The sequence below is a fragment of the Melanerpes formicivorus genome, unplaced genomic scaffold (assembly GCF_026170545.1).
Source record: "Melanerpes formicivorus ecotype bairdi unplaced genomic scaffold, bMelFor1.0.p_v2 SCAF_5, whole genome shotgun sequence".
Lineage (NCBI taxonomy): Eukaryota > Metazoa > Chordata > Aves > Piciformes > Picidae > Melanerpes > Melanerpes formicivorus.
Genome location: NW_027142357.1, coordinates 17,706,585 through 17,724,162, shown reverse-complemented (window position 1 = coordinate 17,724,162; position 17,578 = coordinate 17,706,585). Strand labels below are relative to the sequence as shown.

General features: G+C 36.5%; 1 protein-coding gene across 28 annotated transcripts in view; it reads right to left on the bottom strand.

Annotated features, from left to right (window-relative positions):
* The window catches only part of TTN (titin), a 250,969-nt gene that overhangs the window by 89,349 nt on the left and 144,042 nt on the right, over window positions 1-17,578 (bottom strand). For 26 of the 28 annotated variants that reach the window (XM_068138463.1, XM_068138479.1, XM_068138483.1 and 23 more), the window contains 25 exons: window positions 17,406-17,489; window positions 14,632-16,368; window positions 13,600-13,650; window positions 13,124-13,519; window positions 12,640-12,915; window positions 12,114-12,389; window positions 11,826-11,965; window positions 11,164-11,290; window positions 10,814-11,077; window positions 10,437-10,703; window positions 10,049-10,312; window positions 9,415-9,554; window positions 9,171-9,297; window positions 8,786-9,052; window positions 8,419-8,685; window positions 7,236-7,502; window positions 7,002-7,141; window positions 5,905-6,031; window positions 5,007-5,149; window positions 2,558-2,681; window positions 1,436-1,702; window positions 1,190-1,287; window positions 862-1,030; window positions 506-772; window positions 79-345 (listed from right to left, as the gene is read on the bottom strand). In XM_068138463.1, coding sequence (XP_067994564.1) covers window positions 79-345; window positions 506-772; window positions 862-1,030; window positions 1,190-1,287; window positions 1,436-1,702; window positions 2,558-2,681; window positions 5,007-5,149; window positions 5,905-6,031; window positions 7,002-7,141; window positions 7,236-7,502; window positions 8,419-8,685; window positions 8,786-9,052; window positions 9,171-9,297; window positions 9,415-9,554; window positions 10,049-10,312; window positions 10,437-10,703; window positions 10,814-11,077; window positions 11,164-11,290; window positions 11,826-11,965; window positions 12,114-12,389; window positions 12,640-12,915; window positions 13,124-13,519; window positions 13,600-13,650; window positions 14,632-16,368; window positions 17,406-17,489 — 6,552 coding nt within the window. The remainder of the gene's footprint in view (window positions 1-78; window positions 346-505; window positions 773-861; window positions 1,031-1,189; window positions 1,288-1,435; window positions 1,703-2,557; window positions 2,682-5,006; window positions 5,150-5,904; window positions 6,032-7,001; window positions 7,142-7,235; window positions 7,503-8,418; window positions 8,686-8,785; window positions 9,053-9,170; window positions 9,298-9,414; window positions 9,555-10,048; window positions 10,313-10,436; window positions 10,704-10,813; window positions 11,078-11,163; window positions 11,291-11,825; window positions 11,966-12,113; window positions 12,390-12,639; window positions 12,916-13,123; window positions 13,520-13,599; window positions 13,651-14,631; window positions 16,369-17,405; window positions 17,490-17,578) is intronic. The other 2 variants (XM_068138485.1, XM_068138492.1) reach the window with 1 other exon arrangement.

Sequence of the window (17,578 nt, the reverse complement as noted above, 5' to 3'; positions counted from 1 at the left end):
AAAAGAAGAAATATGACATCATGTAGTATAACTAATGCAACAAAACATGCACCTGCACATTGATAAAATAGAGCTTACCGATCACTGTTAATCGTGCTGTAGCTTTAGATTCACCAACCATGATGCTGTACTTTCCTGCATCTCCAAGAACAGAGTCTTTAACCACAAGTGTTCTCTTTTTTCCATCTGAAATGATGTCGTACTTATCACCAGGCTCCAGGACTGTGTCACCCCATAGCCACTGTACTTCAATTGCCTCTTTGGATACTGAACAGACAAATTCGGCTTTGTCTCCTTCAAGCACCTCAAGATTTTGTGGTCTGGTAAGAAATTCTGCTGCAAGTTCTGAAAGAAAGCATTTTTATAGCTAGATAGATATTTTATTTTTTAACTTAAGAATACAATAAACCAAAATGTGTATTCCTCCTGATTTATCTATTTATTTAGTTATGATTCCCCCCCCCCCCCCCCCCAAAATACGAAGTCACAAAAATAACTCTCTTACCATGTACAGTAAGTTTTCCTGTTGTACTAGTGCTTGGGAGCTTGCAAGTATATTTGCCAGCATCTTCAGGATGAGCATTACGTATGAGAAGGATTCTCTTTCGGCCTTCAGAAATGTGTTCAAATCTACCACCATCAGGAACTGCCTCATCTCCTTTAAACCATGTAACTTCAGCATTAGGCTTTGAAACTTCACAGATGAGTTTTATAGTGTCATTTTCATTTACTTCAAGATCAGGAAGATTTTTGGTGAAAACAGCTTCTTCCTCTGTAACAAGAATTTCAAGAGATGATCAAAACCTCTTATCAATCAAAAGTTTTTCTTGTTCATAGGCTGGATTTGAAAGCACTGTTTACCTAACACTGTAAGTAGGCCTGAAGTTCGAGCTGTTTTTGCTTCACAGGCATATTCAGCTTCATCATCAAAGACGCATTTACTGACAACAAGAATGTGTTCTGCACCTCTGGAAATTATGTCGTACTTTTTGCCTTTTCTAATTTCCATGCCATCCTTAAACCACTTCACCTGTTTTAGAACAAATAAACATGGTTATTAATAGTAACATACTTATCACAGATTTAAGTAGTGCTTTCTTTTGTAACAGCATAATAAAATCATCAATTAAAAAACCCCAAACCACTCCATTAGAAAGATTGGTTGAGATAAAAATATATCATTATTGACCTTGACACCCGGACGAGAAATTTCACATTCGAACCGAGCAGATTCTTTCTCTTTAACTTCAAGGTCAGTTAGGGGTTTCAGGAACTCAAGGCGAATAGCTGTAAGAGAAAAGAACATTTTCACTAGGGAAAAGTGTCTGGTAAATAAGAATAAATTGCAGACACTGATGTTATCATCAGTCACAAATACCATTACATAGCATTTATAGCTCTTAAGACATTTTGTAGAAAATGGTAAATAACTCACGTTCCACATTGAGAAAACAGGATGTCTTGAAATCCTTGGCATCGCAGGTGTATGTTTTTGCATCATCCAGTGTGCAGCCATGGATAATGAGTTTTCTGACTCTGCCGTCAGAAATTATATCATACTTCTTTGATTTGTGAATTTCTTCTCCATTTTTGAACCACTTAACTTTTGCATTTTCCCTGGAAACTTCACATTCCAGTATTGCAGTGGCTTCCTCTTCAACAGTCTGGTCCTCAAGTGGCTTAGTAAATTCAACTGGGGGTTCTAAAAGAAATAGATTTTTGATAGAAAGATCTAAACTGTAGCCAACTCTCTGCTTGTATAGAACTGTCCCATACTTTTGACTGATTTTTCTGGATCAAAAAGGCTCTGAAACATCTCTTCTGAATGTGTTTTATCCTTTTATTTTTAATGCCCAGGCATGTTTAATTAATTGAATGGATTTCCTCATTTCCAGGCTTCTCTAAGGTTAAACTGAATGATATCCTTGTCCATGGGGATTTTACCCATCACAAGCCTTTGCAACTCAGTTTCTTTAGCTGAACTATACTCATGTGATCTCAGTAACTCTGAAGTTATACCCTTAAGAATTTTTTTTTTTTTTCCTTGAATTGCTACATTAGTTTGAAAGATGTGGGTTGGTTGGTTTGTTTGGGGGTTTTGATGTGTTTTTTTGACTTCTTAGCCATACACAGCTTTCAGGTAATGCAAGTGAGTATACAGTCAATATTATGTCATTTGACGGTGTAATTGCTCTTTCACAGCTTTCTGAATCTCCTGAAGAACTGAAAAAAAAACATCAGGAGTCACAAAAGCCAGTTTTTGCAAGTTCTTCTGGGGCCAATTGAAAGTTTAATTCTGCAGTGAAGTCCTGGAAATACTAATGAATTGATTTATCTTGTATGTCTGACATGTTTCCAGTACTTCTTTTAATCAGCTCTTCTGTGAAGCATAAAGGGTTAAAGTGGCTTTTTAAATCAGGAAAGTTATCTACCAGTCCAATAGTATACGTATGATTCTGCTAATTTGACATACGGTGTATATTAACATGCTTTACCAGGGTGATTCTTGAATGGGCTATTAACACTGACCATAGTGTAATTAGAATGACTGACTTACCTTTCACAAAAAGATTTGCTTGAGTTCTGAAATCTTTTGCTGTCAGTGAGACCTCTCCTGCATCTGTTAACTTGACATCTCTCAAAACAAGTGTGTGAACTCTCCCTTCAGCACGTGTGACAACCTTATAAAACACATTAGAAAATCCTTTTGTAAGTATCTACAACAAATATTTAATGAAATAAGAATGTTATATATTATTATCTGTGCAGTTAGATTGTTTAATTGTATATGAAATTTTGACCATACCCTTTTTGAGAATAATTTGTCTTGTCTTTTCACTTACATGAAATTGTAATTTTAAACACCTCCTTGTTTAAAGCTATTTGTGTTCTTGTATTGGAAACCCCAAATCTATTATCAAAGTTCACAATGAGGCTGACTGGAGATCATGTTTATTTTAAACAAAATACTAATAAATATGAAAATATGCAAATGTGTGGAAGGTAGTTGGTATTAATCCTGGCTGTATCTAAAGTGAAAACATTTAGAAATATAAAGAGGTGTGACACTCACTTCATAGAATCTTTAATAAATTTTGTTAGATTTTGGTAGAAAACTCTCTCTAAAAAAACCCAAAATTTCCACATTGACTTACTGCTGAAACTGCTTTGCAATCATGAGTCTGAATTGAACTAATCCTACACAAACAGCCCTTTGTCTCTAAGAGTGGACCTGAAGGGTCAAAGCATACATCCTGCATTGTAGCCTAGAAGGGCTGCTACTTGTTCATGCTGTGAATTTTGATACAGATCTTGAAGAATTCTATCCATTTATTTTCAGAGAAGTATGTGATCATGTAGTAGATGCTGGTTTAGAAAAACAAAGGGAAGAAGTGAGCTTCTGCTAAGGAAGAAGCATGAAAGATTAAGCTACTTCTGAGAAGGCAGTCCCTTTTATTTCAGAGGCAAGGAAGGAAATAAGAGACTGTGCTTCCTTCCAGATGGACATTGTGTCCCTGAAAACTAGATCTAATGAATGCTCATCTGAAAGAGATTAAGATAAAGCCAAAAATGTATTTGATCAAGATAATCATTAAAGTTAAACAAAGAGTTCACTTCAATAAATGCTATATATATAGAGCTAAATGCCAGACACACAGGTAAAATAACGGTTTAAATTAAAAAAAATCCTGAAATGAAACATTTCAAAATTAGACTGATTCTTTATTCAGTAATAAAAGCGTTTTACATGAAGAGAAAATGATACATCAAGTAAAGATACGTTTTACTTGAAACTGCTTCTTGATAAAATTTCAGCTGAAAGTGACTGTTTTGACAATATGTGTAAATTGAATGAAAATCTGATATTTTTATCCTGTAATTGAAATAATAAAGACAGATAAGAACAATATAATGTTCCATCATAGAGAATATTGAGCACAGAATATTTTTCTTGCCAGGCAGGAATAGCTATTAAGCTATGAAGCCACTGCACTTCCCATGTTTTTATTCTGAGGTTCACAATGTATTGCTTTGATTTATTACAATGTCACATCTACTGAGTTTCAATTTTTTTCAATCTCTCCTTAGATGCTGTAATAGGGTTGCCTATGACCACAATCAATCAGTTCCCCCCGCCCTTTCTTTTTTAATTATTTTGTAGATTTTGTGGTGTGTTTATTAGGCAAATCTGGTGAAGCTCAGAAAGATCTAGTAAATCCCAGGAACAACACATTAAAAATTATATTTTAAAAAGGAAAAAAAAAATCTGTACCAAAGTATTATTAGCAACATTATTACAGGGTGTAAAACTTTGCTAGGTCATGTAATGCCTTGAAAGTTTACTTAAGCTGAGGTTTCCAATTTGCATTCTTTTCCTTAGTCCTAGTATGTGAAAAAGAGGTCTTAAAATAAGTGGTGTCAATTTATATTTTATATTTATTTATGTATTTATCCTGACATTAACTTTGAATATTAAACTGACTGCATTCCAGGCAGATCAGATCTCAGAGTTGAGAGCCAGCACTTGATGAAGGGTTAAAAATAGATAGTGAGAAGTGCTTGACAAGCAAATCTGCCCAGAAAGTTATCTGGAGAACCAGAACGAATGCCTGAAATGGAATGTGAATCCTCTTAATCCCCTTATATGCAGAACTGGGCTACAATTCAACATTCAGGAGAATAAAAGCATCTTTCAAAACTCTCTCACTTTAACTACAATTAACCTGAGCATAAAATCATTCACTATCCCTGTGACTGAATCTCCAACAGAATCATGCACAAAATTACTGCTGTACTGATTGATATTTTGGAACTTTAGTTTCCCTTTGTACCATAAATACTTCTAGTATTCCAGAATATTGGAATTTCTGGGGGAAAAAAGAAAAGCTACTCTGTTGTTGTGTCTTAGTACTTCTACTGGTAAACAAGAAATAAGGAAGAGGAAGAAAACTGAAAGAGAAGAAAGAAAAGGAAGCACGAGGAAAAGTAAAGTTTTGTTTCCTTACCTTGTCGCTGGGCTCTAGTTTCTTTCCTTTCAGGAACCATTCCACCGGTATTCCCTCATAAGAGAGTTCACAGTCAAAGGTTGCGGATTCCCCAGCTGTCACTGTTACATCCTTGAGGGGTCTCAGCAAGCCAATTACTCGAGCTTGGTAAGGAGAAGACATAATTTTCTGATTAGTCACTTCTATCCAAGAGAGAGCTACTGCCCTTACGTACTAATCTCCATTGTGGCTTCCCTCAAGAGAGACAGACATCGCAATGCCACTCTTCAAATTCCCTAAATAGAAGAGGCCTCCCTGGGTTTTCAGGGGGAGGGCTGGTCACCTAAAATTTCCTATTTGCAGAGTGTGTTTCTTTAAATTGAACAAGGTCAGCAGGAAAGTTACTGCACATCTGTCTCCCTGCCAAGCCTTACATACCTCTTGAGAGATAAGGCATGTGTTTTCCAAAATAGCAAAGGCTAGGATTGGAGTGGGAAACAAGTGGTCTTCAACTGTGTGGTCTGTCTGTGTCCATCAAGATCTTAACCCTATCCCCATATATCACTGTAATCCCATCCTCTTAGGTTAACGTGATACTTTAATGCAGTAAAATCTTTGCTTGTAATACTTTGATTTCATAACAACATATGATGCCAGACCATGAAGCCATATTCAAGGCCCTCTTATTCTTGCTTCTCCTATATGAATAAATTATATGAAAAGTAAAAAAACTACAGGACATTCCTTAACTAAAAAAATCTAAGGCGGTTTGAGTACTTAATCCTTCAAGTTTTGTTGTGGAAAGAATTGCTATGGGTTCAATAGAGTAGAAATTTGTCCATCCAGTACAAAGAGGTAAAGAGTAAACAAGTACCTTGTTTTCACTCAATTAATTAATTTCAGCTTAAAAGACACTTACGTTTAACTCGAAGGTGAGCTCCAGATTTGGCATTTGCTGCTTGGAAATCTACACCACCAGCCTGATCTAAGCGTACATTGTACAGCGTAAGGAAGTGCTTCTTGCCTTCCTCCTTGATTTCACATTCCTACAAAAAAAGAGAAGTGAACCAAATATTTTTTTACAGTATCCTTTTTGGGCTCCTTACTACAGTATCCCCTGCATCTCCTCATGCCATGCATCAGTTATCTCCTCCTACTTTCACAATGCTGAGGCCCACTGCCACTTGCAACGTATCTTACAAACTTCCATTCATAGGTCTTTCCCTTCAATGTCTCTTTCTAGTACTGTTTATTTCTTCTTAGAGAGGGCAAGGAGCAACATATTTGCATTGCTGAATGGCATGTGCTGACTGACTAGCCAATATATCTATATGTAGGCCAGTCAGAGGCCTAAAGGAAGTAGAAATTACTAAGCTTGTGCTATGGCCTTACTTAGACAAGTGTCTTTTTGTCTAATTCAGACACTGATTTTCACGGAATTTCCTAATTTTGTGTATTATTCACATTGGTACTCTCACATCAAAAAGTGGTTGAACTGCTTCCAGCCATGATTATATTCTTTCTTAATTTTACAGAAAGGATGTAAGAGTATTCTACTACACCTTATACCATTATAAACAATTTTAGCTGTCATCATAATGGAAAAGAGTTTGAAAATATGATCTACATCTATTTAAAGCAAACATACCTCAGAAAACAAAGCTAAATGTAGACAATCCAACGTTTAAGTCTATTTTTAAATGCCTTTATGTTTAAATGAATTTCACAAGGTCTTTGCATCATGGATACATGATTGTTAGAGACTAGCAATAGAAGATGTACTTATTTATGTAAACCCATTTATTATTTATCTATTTAATCTAATATTTTAAATTTATACTACATTTAAAACATTATTAATGAAAAAAAAAACTTTTTTTTTTTTTTTATAATGACTCATTGAAAGCAGAAAAGCAATTTTACTGAGTTTCTGCAACTACCTCTTTCTCCTTCACAACCTAAATCCCTGCAAATTGCTGGAATACACATGAGAAACATCTTGAAAGATTTGCTTACAGCTGATTCTGTCAAGGGTTCTCCTTTTAGCTTCCAATTGCCATGGACACCTTCCTCAGAGATTTCAATATCGAAACGGGCAGTCTCTGTCTCAATCACTTCCACACTGTATAGTGGGCGTATAATCTCAATCTCCCTATCTGGAAGAAAAAGAACAAAAAGTGATTAATTCCCTATCCTATAACAGCGAGCCAAAGATCTCAACTACAGACCACAGCAGTGAAATAACTGTACCTTCAATATTGAGGTTAGCAGAAGTTTGATCAGTACCACAGTCACAGGTGTACTGTCCAATGTCATTCTTCAAAGCTTTTTTGAGGATAAGGATTCTCTTTTTACCATCAGCCTTAATAATGACATTCTTTGATGCAGTAATTGGTTTGCCATCCTTCAGCCATTTCACTGGTGCATCTGCTTTGCTGATTTCACATTGTAATATTACTTCATCTTTCTCTACAGCAGTGTAATCCTGCAGCTTCCCAGTGAAGTAAGGGTCTCCCTCTAAAAAAAAAAAAAAAGAAAAAGGATATGTTTCAATTTGAAATTCTAGTCTTTCAAAAATGACACATAGTTCTTACCATAAAATACATTTCTTGTTTATGCCCTGAAAGAAGGATTAAATATAGTCCTTATGACTATGGACAGGCTGAGGGAGCTGAGGTTATTCAGCCTGGAGAAGAGAAGGCTCTGGGTAGACCTAATAATGACCTTCCAGTACCTGAAGGGGGCCTACAAGTAGGATGGAGAGAGACTGTTTACAAAGGCCTGTAGTGATAGGATGAGGGGCAATGGCTTCAAACTAGAGAAGAGTAGATTTAGACTGAATGTTACAAACAAGTTTTTTACCATGATAGTGGAGCACTGGAACAGATTGCCCAGGGAGGTAGTTGAGGCCCCATCCCTGGAGGCATTCAAGGTGAGGCTCAACAAGGCTCAGGGCAATCTGGTCTAGTTGAGGATGCCCCTGCTTACTGCAGAGGGGTTGGACTAGATGACTTTTGGAGGCCCTTCCAGCCCAAACCATTCTATAATTCTAGGAGTATTACACAAAAAAAAGAGACAGAGAAAAGAAATATCTAAGAAAAAATTCAACACACTATTAATATTACTGACAACATTGCTTGGATGTTCTGAATTTCAAAGTGCCACTTAAGTATCTAGCAGTTAATATTTAGTATCTAAATGTTAATTTTGCAAGTGGCATGAAATGTTATTTTAATTATACTTTGTTCAGGTGGAAATGGAGACCCAAAGAAAAAACCCAAATTGCAAAACTGTCAAAAGAAACCACATAGCAGATTTAGGCCAAACCAATAAAGAGCTCCACCAAAGCAAACCACAACCAACCCCAAGATAATTTGATCAACATTTTCACTAATAAGACTCTTTTAATGTAAATTGTTTTTGGTATTCTTACCAAGAACAGTGAGTTTAGCTTCTGAAGATTTGTCCATAGCTTCCACTTTAATCTGAGAAGTATCATCAATAGTAAGGTCTTTGATCGTAAGTGTATGGAATTTGCCATCATCTGTCATAGAAACCACTTTGCTTGTATGTAATCGCTGGTCGTTCTTGAACCAGACAACAGGAATATTTTCATGGGAGAGTTCCACAGTGAACACAGCAGTTTCTCGCTCCTTTTTTGTAACATCCTTGAGAGGAGTAATGAATTTCAGGCGGATACCTATAACAACATAATATTTCATTAGCAATCATGCTAACAACAAAAACTATTCAAGGACTATTGGTGCAAATCTTTGAAAGAAAGGCAAAGTCAGACAAACCTTCAATAATAAGCTTGCCACTTGTTGTCTTATCCTCGGCTTCAAACACATATTTAGCTTCATCCTCAAATGCAACAGATTTAATAATCAGAGCATGCTTTGTTCCATCTGAAATAATTTCAAATCTTTCATCTGAAGTGATCTCTTGTGTTCCTTTCAACCAGCGGCAAGTCTTTGGTTCTCTGGACACCTCACATTCAAACTTGGCTTCATCCTTCTCAAAGACTTTCACATCGCTTAGTGGTGTGATAAAGATGAGAGGCAATTCTGAAATCAATGAAGAACACTTTCAGTTCAGTAATACATTCATATAGGCCTTTCTGCTGCTAGAGTTGTTCTAAGGCCCTGAGATAAATAGGAAAAGTTGGCAAAGTGCAGATTGTACCTTTCACTTTCAGATTAGCAGCACTTTTAGCATTAGCAGCTTGGAAAGACACTTCTCCAGTCATATCAAGTTTGCAGTTATGAAGGATAAGAATATGCTTTTTCCCGTCTTCAATGATTTCACAGTCCTGGTGAAAAAGTAACACACAATATGAGTATACTAAGTAATAACTCAAGAGAAATTATTATTATAGATTTTTTTTTCCTGTGTAAATTATGGTCTAAAAATAAAGAAGGTGCCTTACAGGTGAAGGTGTTAGGGTTTCTCCCTTTAGCTTCCATACAGGATGGACATCTGGCTCAGAAATTTCAATTTCAAATCGTGCTGTTTCACCAACAAATACTTCCACTCCATACAGTGGACGCTCCACTTTAATTAAGCGAGCTAAAATTAAAAAAAATGATGCAAAAGTTGACATCAGTTTACTCACTCAGTTGACACCATAGGAATGGAATACTGAAAACACTCTCAACTCTCTATCCCTTTTTTAGGGAGAGACTTCAAACCTCTTTTTAACAAGATGCAAATGTGGGCAGTCAAAAATCTCCTTCTGTAATATGTCTGAAAGTCTAATTATTTTTATTAAGAATATTTTTCCTCGTAATTAACCCAGATACCTGTTACAGTGAATTAAACTGTTTTCCTTCCTATAAATGGACAGGGAGAATAACTGATTGTCACTGTCTTTATAACAGCCATTTATATATTCTAAGATGTATTGTCTCTTACAAATACTAATGCAAATCCAGCTATTTCAGCTGTTCATCATAGCAGCATGTTTTCTAACAGTACGAATTTTTGTATTCTGCTCTAGAGAACATTTATGCCATTTTACAAAGGTTTTAGTACTTTCTTTTAACCAGAGCGTCATAACTTACACTCAACGCTGATGTTAGCACTTGTCTTGTCTGTTCCACAGTCACACTCATAAACACCCTTATCACTCTCTGCAGCCTTCTTGATCTTCAGGATGCGGCGCAAACCATCAGTTTTTATGGAAATTCTGTTGGAAGCTATTAGTTCTTCACCATCTTTGTACCATTTCACTGGCACATCTTTGCTAAGTTCACATTCCAGGGTAATATCATCTTTCTCCACAGCACTGTAGTCTTGTAATTTCACAGTGAAATAAGGATCGGCCTCTACAAAAGGCACAACAGATATGAAACAGTAAATTTGTATTACAAATTTGCTAAAACATCAATATTTTGTCACTTTCTACCTATAAAATGATTTATACATTGTAATATGTTTTAAATCAATTACCTAAGACTTTGAGGTTTGCTTGTGTGTTCATGTCCTTGACTACAGCCTTTATTTCAGAGATATCATCAAGTGTTACTTCCCTCATTTCTAGTTTATGAACTTTGCCTTCTGAAGTAATAAAAACTGTTCTGCTTGTATGGAGCCTCTTGTCATTTTTATACCATTTCACTGGCATGTCTTCATGGGAAAGCTCAAACTGAAAATAAGCTGTCTCCCCTTCTTTCACTGTTTGATCCTGTAGAGGTGAGATGAACTTCAACCTCACACCTGTAATGCAGACACATAAATACCATCAGAAAAAGATTAATGTGGTTTTAAAAGATACATTCTTCATACATTTTTGGTGTTTTGTTTTTTTTTCATAAGAAGATACTTGCCTTCCACAAACAGCCTTGCTGTGCTCTTTTTGCCATCAACTTCAGCAGTGTATTCTCCCTCATCGTCAAACTGAGAATCATTGATTACAAGAATATGCTTCTTTCCATCTGCAATGATGTCAAATTTTTCTCCAATTTTGAGTATGTCAGTGCCCTTAGACCATATAACATTAGCTTCTCTAGTAAGAACACATTCAAATCTTGCTTGGCGCTTCTCAGGGACAGTAACATCTTTAAGGGGCACGGCAAAGTCTAGTTCAATTTCTGAAAGCAAAACAGGACACATCATTTGGTATGTGATCCATGTGAACTCTGTTTAAGCTGCTATCACACATCATGGTTTACTGTACCTTTCACTGTCAGGATCGCTGTAGTAAATGCATTGAGTGCCTGGTAGAGGACTTCACCGGCTTGATCTAACTTGACCTTGTGCAAAGTTAGGAAGCGTTTTCCACCTTCAGTTTTGATTTCACATGTCTAGAGAGATTATAGACTTTGGTAAATACAATGCCAGTGTCTTATTTCTAGGTATTTTTACTAAAGAGATTCTACAAACATTTTATATGCAGTAAAGAGTCAGCTAGAGAGCTTGGAATTGTTTTTCAAGGAAAGTCAGCACAATGAGAAAAATGGAGTACATTTCTTCAGCATTCAACCCTTATTTTAAGTGTCAGCATCATTCATAGCAATGTATGTAGTATATTTTTATTATTGTCTGAATAATGTGCTGTAATCATTTTAGAAAATAAAGCCCTTTTATAGAATATAATTCTTACTTAGAGAACCAGTGTATTTCTGTCACCATAATGTTTAGTCTTTCTACGTTCTGGCCTCAGTAGCAAGGACAGACCACAAAGATCTTGTTGTAAAGAGTCAAGGGAAGTTAGGTATTAGGTAATAGGTTGGACTTGATGACCTTGGAGGTGTTTTCCAACCTGGTTGAGTCTATGATTCTGACTATTCACCACATTTAATTTCAATAAACTGTATTGTGAAATTCATGGATGCTTACAGGTGAAGGTCTCAGGATTTCTCCTTTCAGCTTCCATTCACCAGGAATATCATGCTCAGATATTTCTGTATCAAAGTTTGCTGTTTCTTTCTCATAAACTGTAACATCCTCTAATGGCTTCAGAAGCTCAACTTCACGTTCTAGAGTGCACAAACAAACACATGTATAATTAGGTCAAGTTTTGATAGCGCTTTATAGTAATTCAGGTTACCTTTTTTGCTTGCTTAAAGGTTTTTGAACAGTAGCTTATGAGCTCATTAATTATAATACAAATAAAAGCTTCCTTACCCCCAAGGGTCAGTTTAGCTGGGTATCGGCGACCTTCAACTTCCACTGAATATTCCCCGATATCAGCAGGGCCAGCATTCTTGATTTTCAGGAAAATTTTATTTCCTTCTCTCAAGATTTCTGTTTTGTCAGTTGGTTCAGCAGGGATTTCTTCATCTCCTTTAAACCATTTAATGTTTGGTGTATCCTTGACAATGTCACAGGAGAAGGTAGCAGTTCCTTTTGGTTTCACATGCTGATCTCTTATGGGTTTTACTAACCAGTCTCTAATAACTTCTGCACAACAAAAGGTTACATAAAAATACAGCTTAGTGGACTTTTTCTCTAAGTAGACAGGTCACAAATAGAGGAAATAGAATGAACAACATTTTTTCTTATTAAAGCAAGCTTTTAAAACTTGGAAAAATCCTTATCTGTTGATTTATATAGTAATTCCACGAGAAAAAGCTTTCTTAATTAAAAAACAAACAAACAAACAAAAAAAAAGCCCAGACATCCAAAGAAAAGCATGATTTTGATTGCTTACCTACTACTTTAACACAAGATGAGCATGACAGCTCAGTGTCTTCCACAGTAACAGTGTAAGTGCCAGTATCAGCATCATCCGAATCAGTGATTGTAAGGGAATGTGACAAACCAATAACACCCAGAGCGAATTTTCCAGCCTTGTTTTTGATGATCTTTCCATCCTTCCTCCAGACCACATTTCTTTCTTTATTAAGCTCACATGTCAAGTACAGTGGCTGGCCTTTAATCACAGTAACTTCTTCTTCAAGTGTTTTCACAAACCGCACTGGGAGTTCTGTGGGAAACAAAACAATTGCATTTATCTCATTTAGATACAGAAGGTGTGATGCAGAAATGTCATACATGTTAAATAAATATGTGCAGTGATTGATGGAAGCAAAAGGATGCCTCTACTAACTGCTGTAAATTCACAAAGTACCAGTACTTCTAGCTTGAGGAGTAGCTAGCATTTGAATTATTGATAAACTTGAAACAGGGAATACCTTCAACAACGAGTTTGGCTGTAGAGGTCTTCTCTTTGTTCCCCAGTTTTAATACACAAGTATATTCACCAGCATCTGACAGCTGGACATCAATAATATGCAGCTTCCTATCTTTGCCATCAGCAATAAACTTATGTTTTGGGCTCTCTCGAATGTTACTTCCGTCTTTCATCCAGCTGGTAATAGCAGTGGACGGTGAAATAAGGACTTCAAAGATTGCAGAAGATCCAACAGATTCAGCTTCTGTTAACACTATATCTTTCATCTCCTTGACAAACTTCAGCGGTACAGCCTTGAGTTGGTAAGTAAATGGAGGCTCTTCAGGAGGTTTTTCACCACCACTGCCTGGCCTGAGTTTTCTTCTTTCTGCATCTGCTGGTGAAGGTGTCTTCTTGGCTGTAATTCAGATTAAGAAATTAATAAACTAATTTGGATTTATCACTTTTGCATGTAGGTATTAACTTTTAGTATCTTACCTTTGATTGGACTGATGCCCTTTGGAGGTTCCTCTTTTGATGGCTTGGCCTCTGAAGTAGAATTGCAATATCATTAGGAATGTAAGCATATGTAGTAAAATTAAGACAAACACTTCTTTTACAAATCAGTTTTTCTCTGCCTTTAGTTAGAAACACATAGAATGGAAGGAAGATGTAAACATATGTATATATACATATATGTATGTGTGTGTGTGTGTATACATACGTATACACACACACACACATACAATGTGTACTGTCTATATCTCAATGGTGAGTTCAATATCTTGAAGCATGGGAAAGATATATTGAGTAACAAGGACTGAAAGGAAACTGAGGAGCTCCTAGTTACCCTGGTTTTTTTTTGGCTTGCCCATTATTTTGTAAAATTCTGACACTCCCTGATACTTTATTCAAAATTAGGCCCTTGAACATTACCCAGTTGTCAGCTAAAATAACTTAACTACCCACTGCAAGCTACAAGGCTTTTTTTTTAGAAAAAGCACACACTTTTAATAATGAAGACAACAAAAACATAAGCTGTGTAAATTAAGTATATTTCAGGATAATGTGATACTCTCACAAGTGAGCGCTGTCCCAACTTGTGATGAATCACCTCAGACTTGTGAAAATATTTCCCATGTTATGCTGCTTTTCATCATTATTTTGTGATTCTTCAATTGGGAGAATCATATGAATGAAATTAAGGACACATTTTTATTGCAGTGGATGGAAAATGAATACTAGGAAAAAATGTGAGTTTTCTCAGAAGACAATGGAACACAGGATTGATGCAGTCTTAGAAGAATGTAAGACTTAAACAATGAAAACAGAGATCACACAGATGTATGTACGGACACATAACACAAACATGGCCAGAGTGACTGAATATCAATACAGCCAGGTGACAGACTATATGGAAATGTGAACAGTGTTAAAGAACCAAAACAAACATCACAATGGCGAATGGTATTCTCCTGAAGCAAATAGTACAAGCACTTCGTAGAAGAATTTGGCTGCAGTCTTCCTCACCTCGCTTTGCATGAGGCTTCACAGGAACATCCCGAACTTCACATGGTTCCCCAGGTGCATCCAAATTCCTGTTCTCACTTGAAAATCTCCTGACCTGCTCAACTGTGTGAGCAAATTCTGATTTCTGGTGTACTATATCTTCTTCTGATTTCTTGGGAGTTACTACCTTACCTATGCTCGAGGAGTAAGGAACTTCTCCATTTCCAGGGATTCCTTTGCTTGGCAGTATTTTGTCTGAAGGTTTTCCTTTGTCTTTTTCTATGGTAACAGATGTGCTCTTTCCAGTGGCATGTTTAGTTGATGTTTTTTCATCTGATGTACTTTCTATCACTGGAAGTTCTTTTCCTGAAAGCTTTGCTTCTTCCACAGTCATAGAGGGTTTCTTTTCTTCAGTTTTATCTTTGCTGCTTTTGAAAGGTGGAATTTCTTTATTTTCATCCTGAATGGCATGAACCTCTTGACACTGTTTTTTATCTTGTCTTCTTAGTGGCTGAATAGGAATTTTTACTGACTCAGATCTCTCAGCTTTTTCATCTTTGACCCCCTTTTCATGTTCTCCTGCAAAAACGTTACCTTCCTTTCCTTGTCCTGTAATCACTGTAGCAATTTCTTTATCCTCAGACAGCTTTTCAGGAGCGCTTGACTGTTCAATATTGTAATTTTTTAAGTGTGTGCTAAAGGGAGTTTTCTCTCCCTTCTTTGGTGCAATCTTTTTGCCTGTTATTTTATCACTTATGAGTGCTTTCTCAGTCAACAAATCTCCTGAACTATCCTTATAATGAAGTTCTCCTTCCTTTGCAGAATGTTTTTCTCTTGCTTTCTTTTCTTCCACTACTTCTGGCTTAAGAACAGATGGTTTAAAAGATACATAAGGTTTTTCTCTGGGAATCTCCTCATCTTCAGTAGGGGGTTCTAGGTCAACATCTTTTCTCAGTGGTGGTTCAGTCTCTAGAGTAAATCCTCCCCGTTGTTCTTCACTTCTAAGCAGTGGAGTTCCAGCTAGTTCTGCCTCTTTGATATCCTTTACAAATGACTTTTTATTCTCAGTGGGAAATTCTTCATGTTTCAAATTGATTTTTGTTTTTCTCTCTTTTCCTAGAAGTCTTTTCTGGTCCCTGGGCTCATATGGCTCTCTGGGTATATGTTTATGTATATAGGTGGATTCAGTTTCCTCTTCCTTTTCATGCACAAGAATCTCTCCTTTGTGAAGAGCACTAAAATCGTCAGAGACTTTCTCTACAGCAACTTCCCTATGAACAACCAATGTAATTTCACCCCCCTTTTCTTCTCCAGAATTTTTTTCCATGTGTTCAGATATCACAGTATTTAATTTCATTTCCTCATCAGGCAGCAATGGTTCATCCTTTGCATAAGGAAGGTGATCTATTTCAACTTCTATTTTCTCACCTTTAAGGGGAGTTTTTCTTGAAACTATAGATGTCATTTCTGGCTCCTCTTCTTCAGGAGCCAGGATAAAATATTTAACATCCTCTTTCTCATGCTCATCTCCCTCTGGCTTCAGTATTCTATCAGCTGTTTCCAGTGATATTTTAAGCTCAATTGGCTTTACTGTCTGAATGTCCAGTACTATATCTTTAGGGCTTACTCTCTCTTTTACATGCAAGTGTTTCTCAACCAAAGTCTTCTTTAACTCAATTGACTCAGGCTTCTCTTCTTCCACTGGGGGTATTTTAACTTTATGCTTTAGTACAGATGGTGCATCGGGCTTTTCTGCAGCTACAAAGGTTTCACAGGTAATTTAGAGAGTTAAAATCCATAAGAATAAGAATGAAGAACAATATATTTTAAGACAAAATTCCCAGCTATGCCTGAAATAAAATGGACATTGAACACTTATTTTCTGCACAGTATAAAACGCACAGGACAATCACAAAACAAAAGACAGAAAAGAATGGTGCACACAGACAATACAGAAGACCTAAGCACATCACTATTACGGTACAAAGCACTGTCACACTAGGTAGCCGATTTAAATCCAATATAGGTTTAAAGTAGCAGAGGAGGACAGCTTTCTAAGGTGTATCTGGCCATCTATATAAAATCAGCTCATTATGCCACTTCAGGCCTGGCAACATCACCAAATCAATGGCTAAGAGACAATCACATCTGGGCTTCTCAAGGGCCCAGGACCTGTGCTTTATTGTAACATGAAGCTCTTTGAACAATGGGTGAAAAGGCTGCACAGCAGCTCTACTGATGGACCTGAGGTACAGAGTGCTTCAGAAGTATTGGACTTGTCACAGTTCTTTTTTCACAGAAGGGTCCTTAATGTAATAAATGGAAGTAGCAATACTCTACTTCAACACCGTTGCCACTTTTTTTTTTTTTTCCTCAGGCCTTCAATAGCAAATTCAAAGCAAAAAAGCAAACAAGACATGAATTATTTAGAAACATATAACTTTTCTTTTGTTGTACAAATAATACAAGGTGCAGTTCACAAGACATATATCAGGACATAAAAACATCAATAAATTAAAAGAGTACACATATTTTATAGCACGACAATAAATAAAAGGACATGTATCACCATCCAGAAACGAGAACACACATTTATCTCTAAGCTATGTCAGAGACACGTGGATTTTAGATTAGGTGACAGAACCTAGAATAACAAGATCCCTGAAGAGGACTTCAAATCTTCCTGTAATGAATAAGTTATATGATTGTACAGCTCTTGATTGTCTTTGTCTGGTAGTTATTTAGGTATCTCAGAAAGAAAACTCCCATAAATATCATGGAATAAATGTAAATACCTGCTTTCTTTCCAACCACTGGGGCTGTCACTGGAGTTGTAACAGCTGCTGCTGGTTCCGCTGCTGGTTTTGGAGATTTTAGAGCTGTGGAGGAAGGGGGGGAAAAGTCCTCAAATATTTAATAAATAAGTTTTGTTCAAGCACAATGTTCTTTAAAATATTCTGCAGATTGT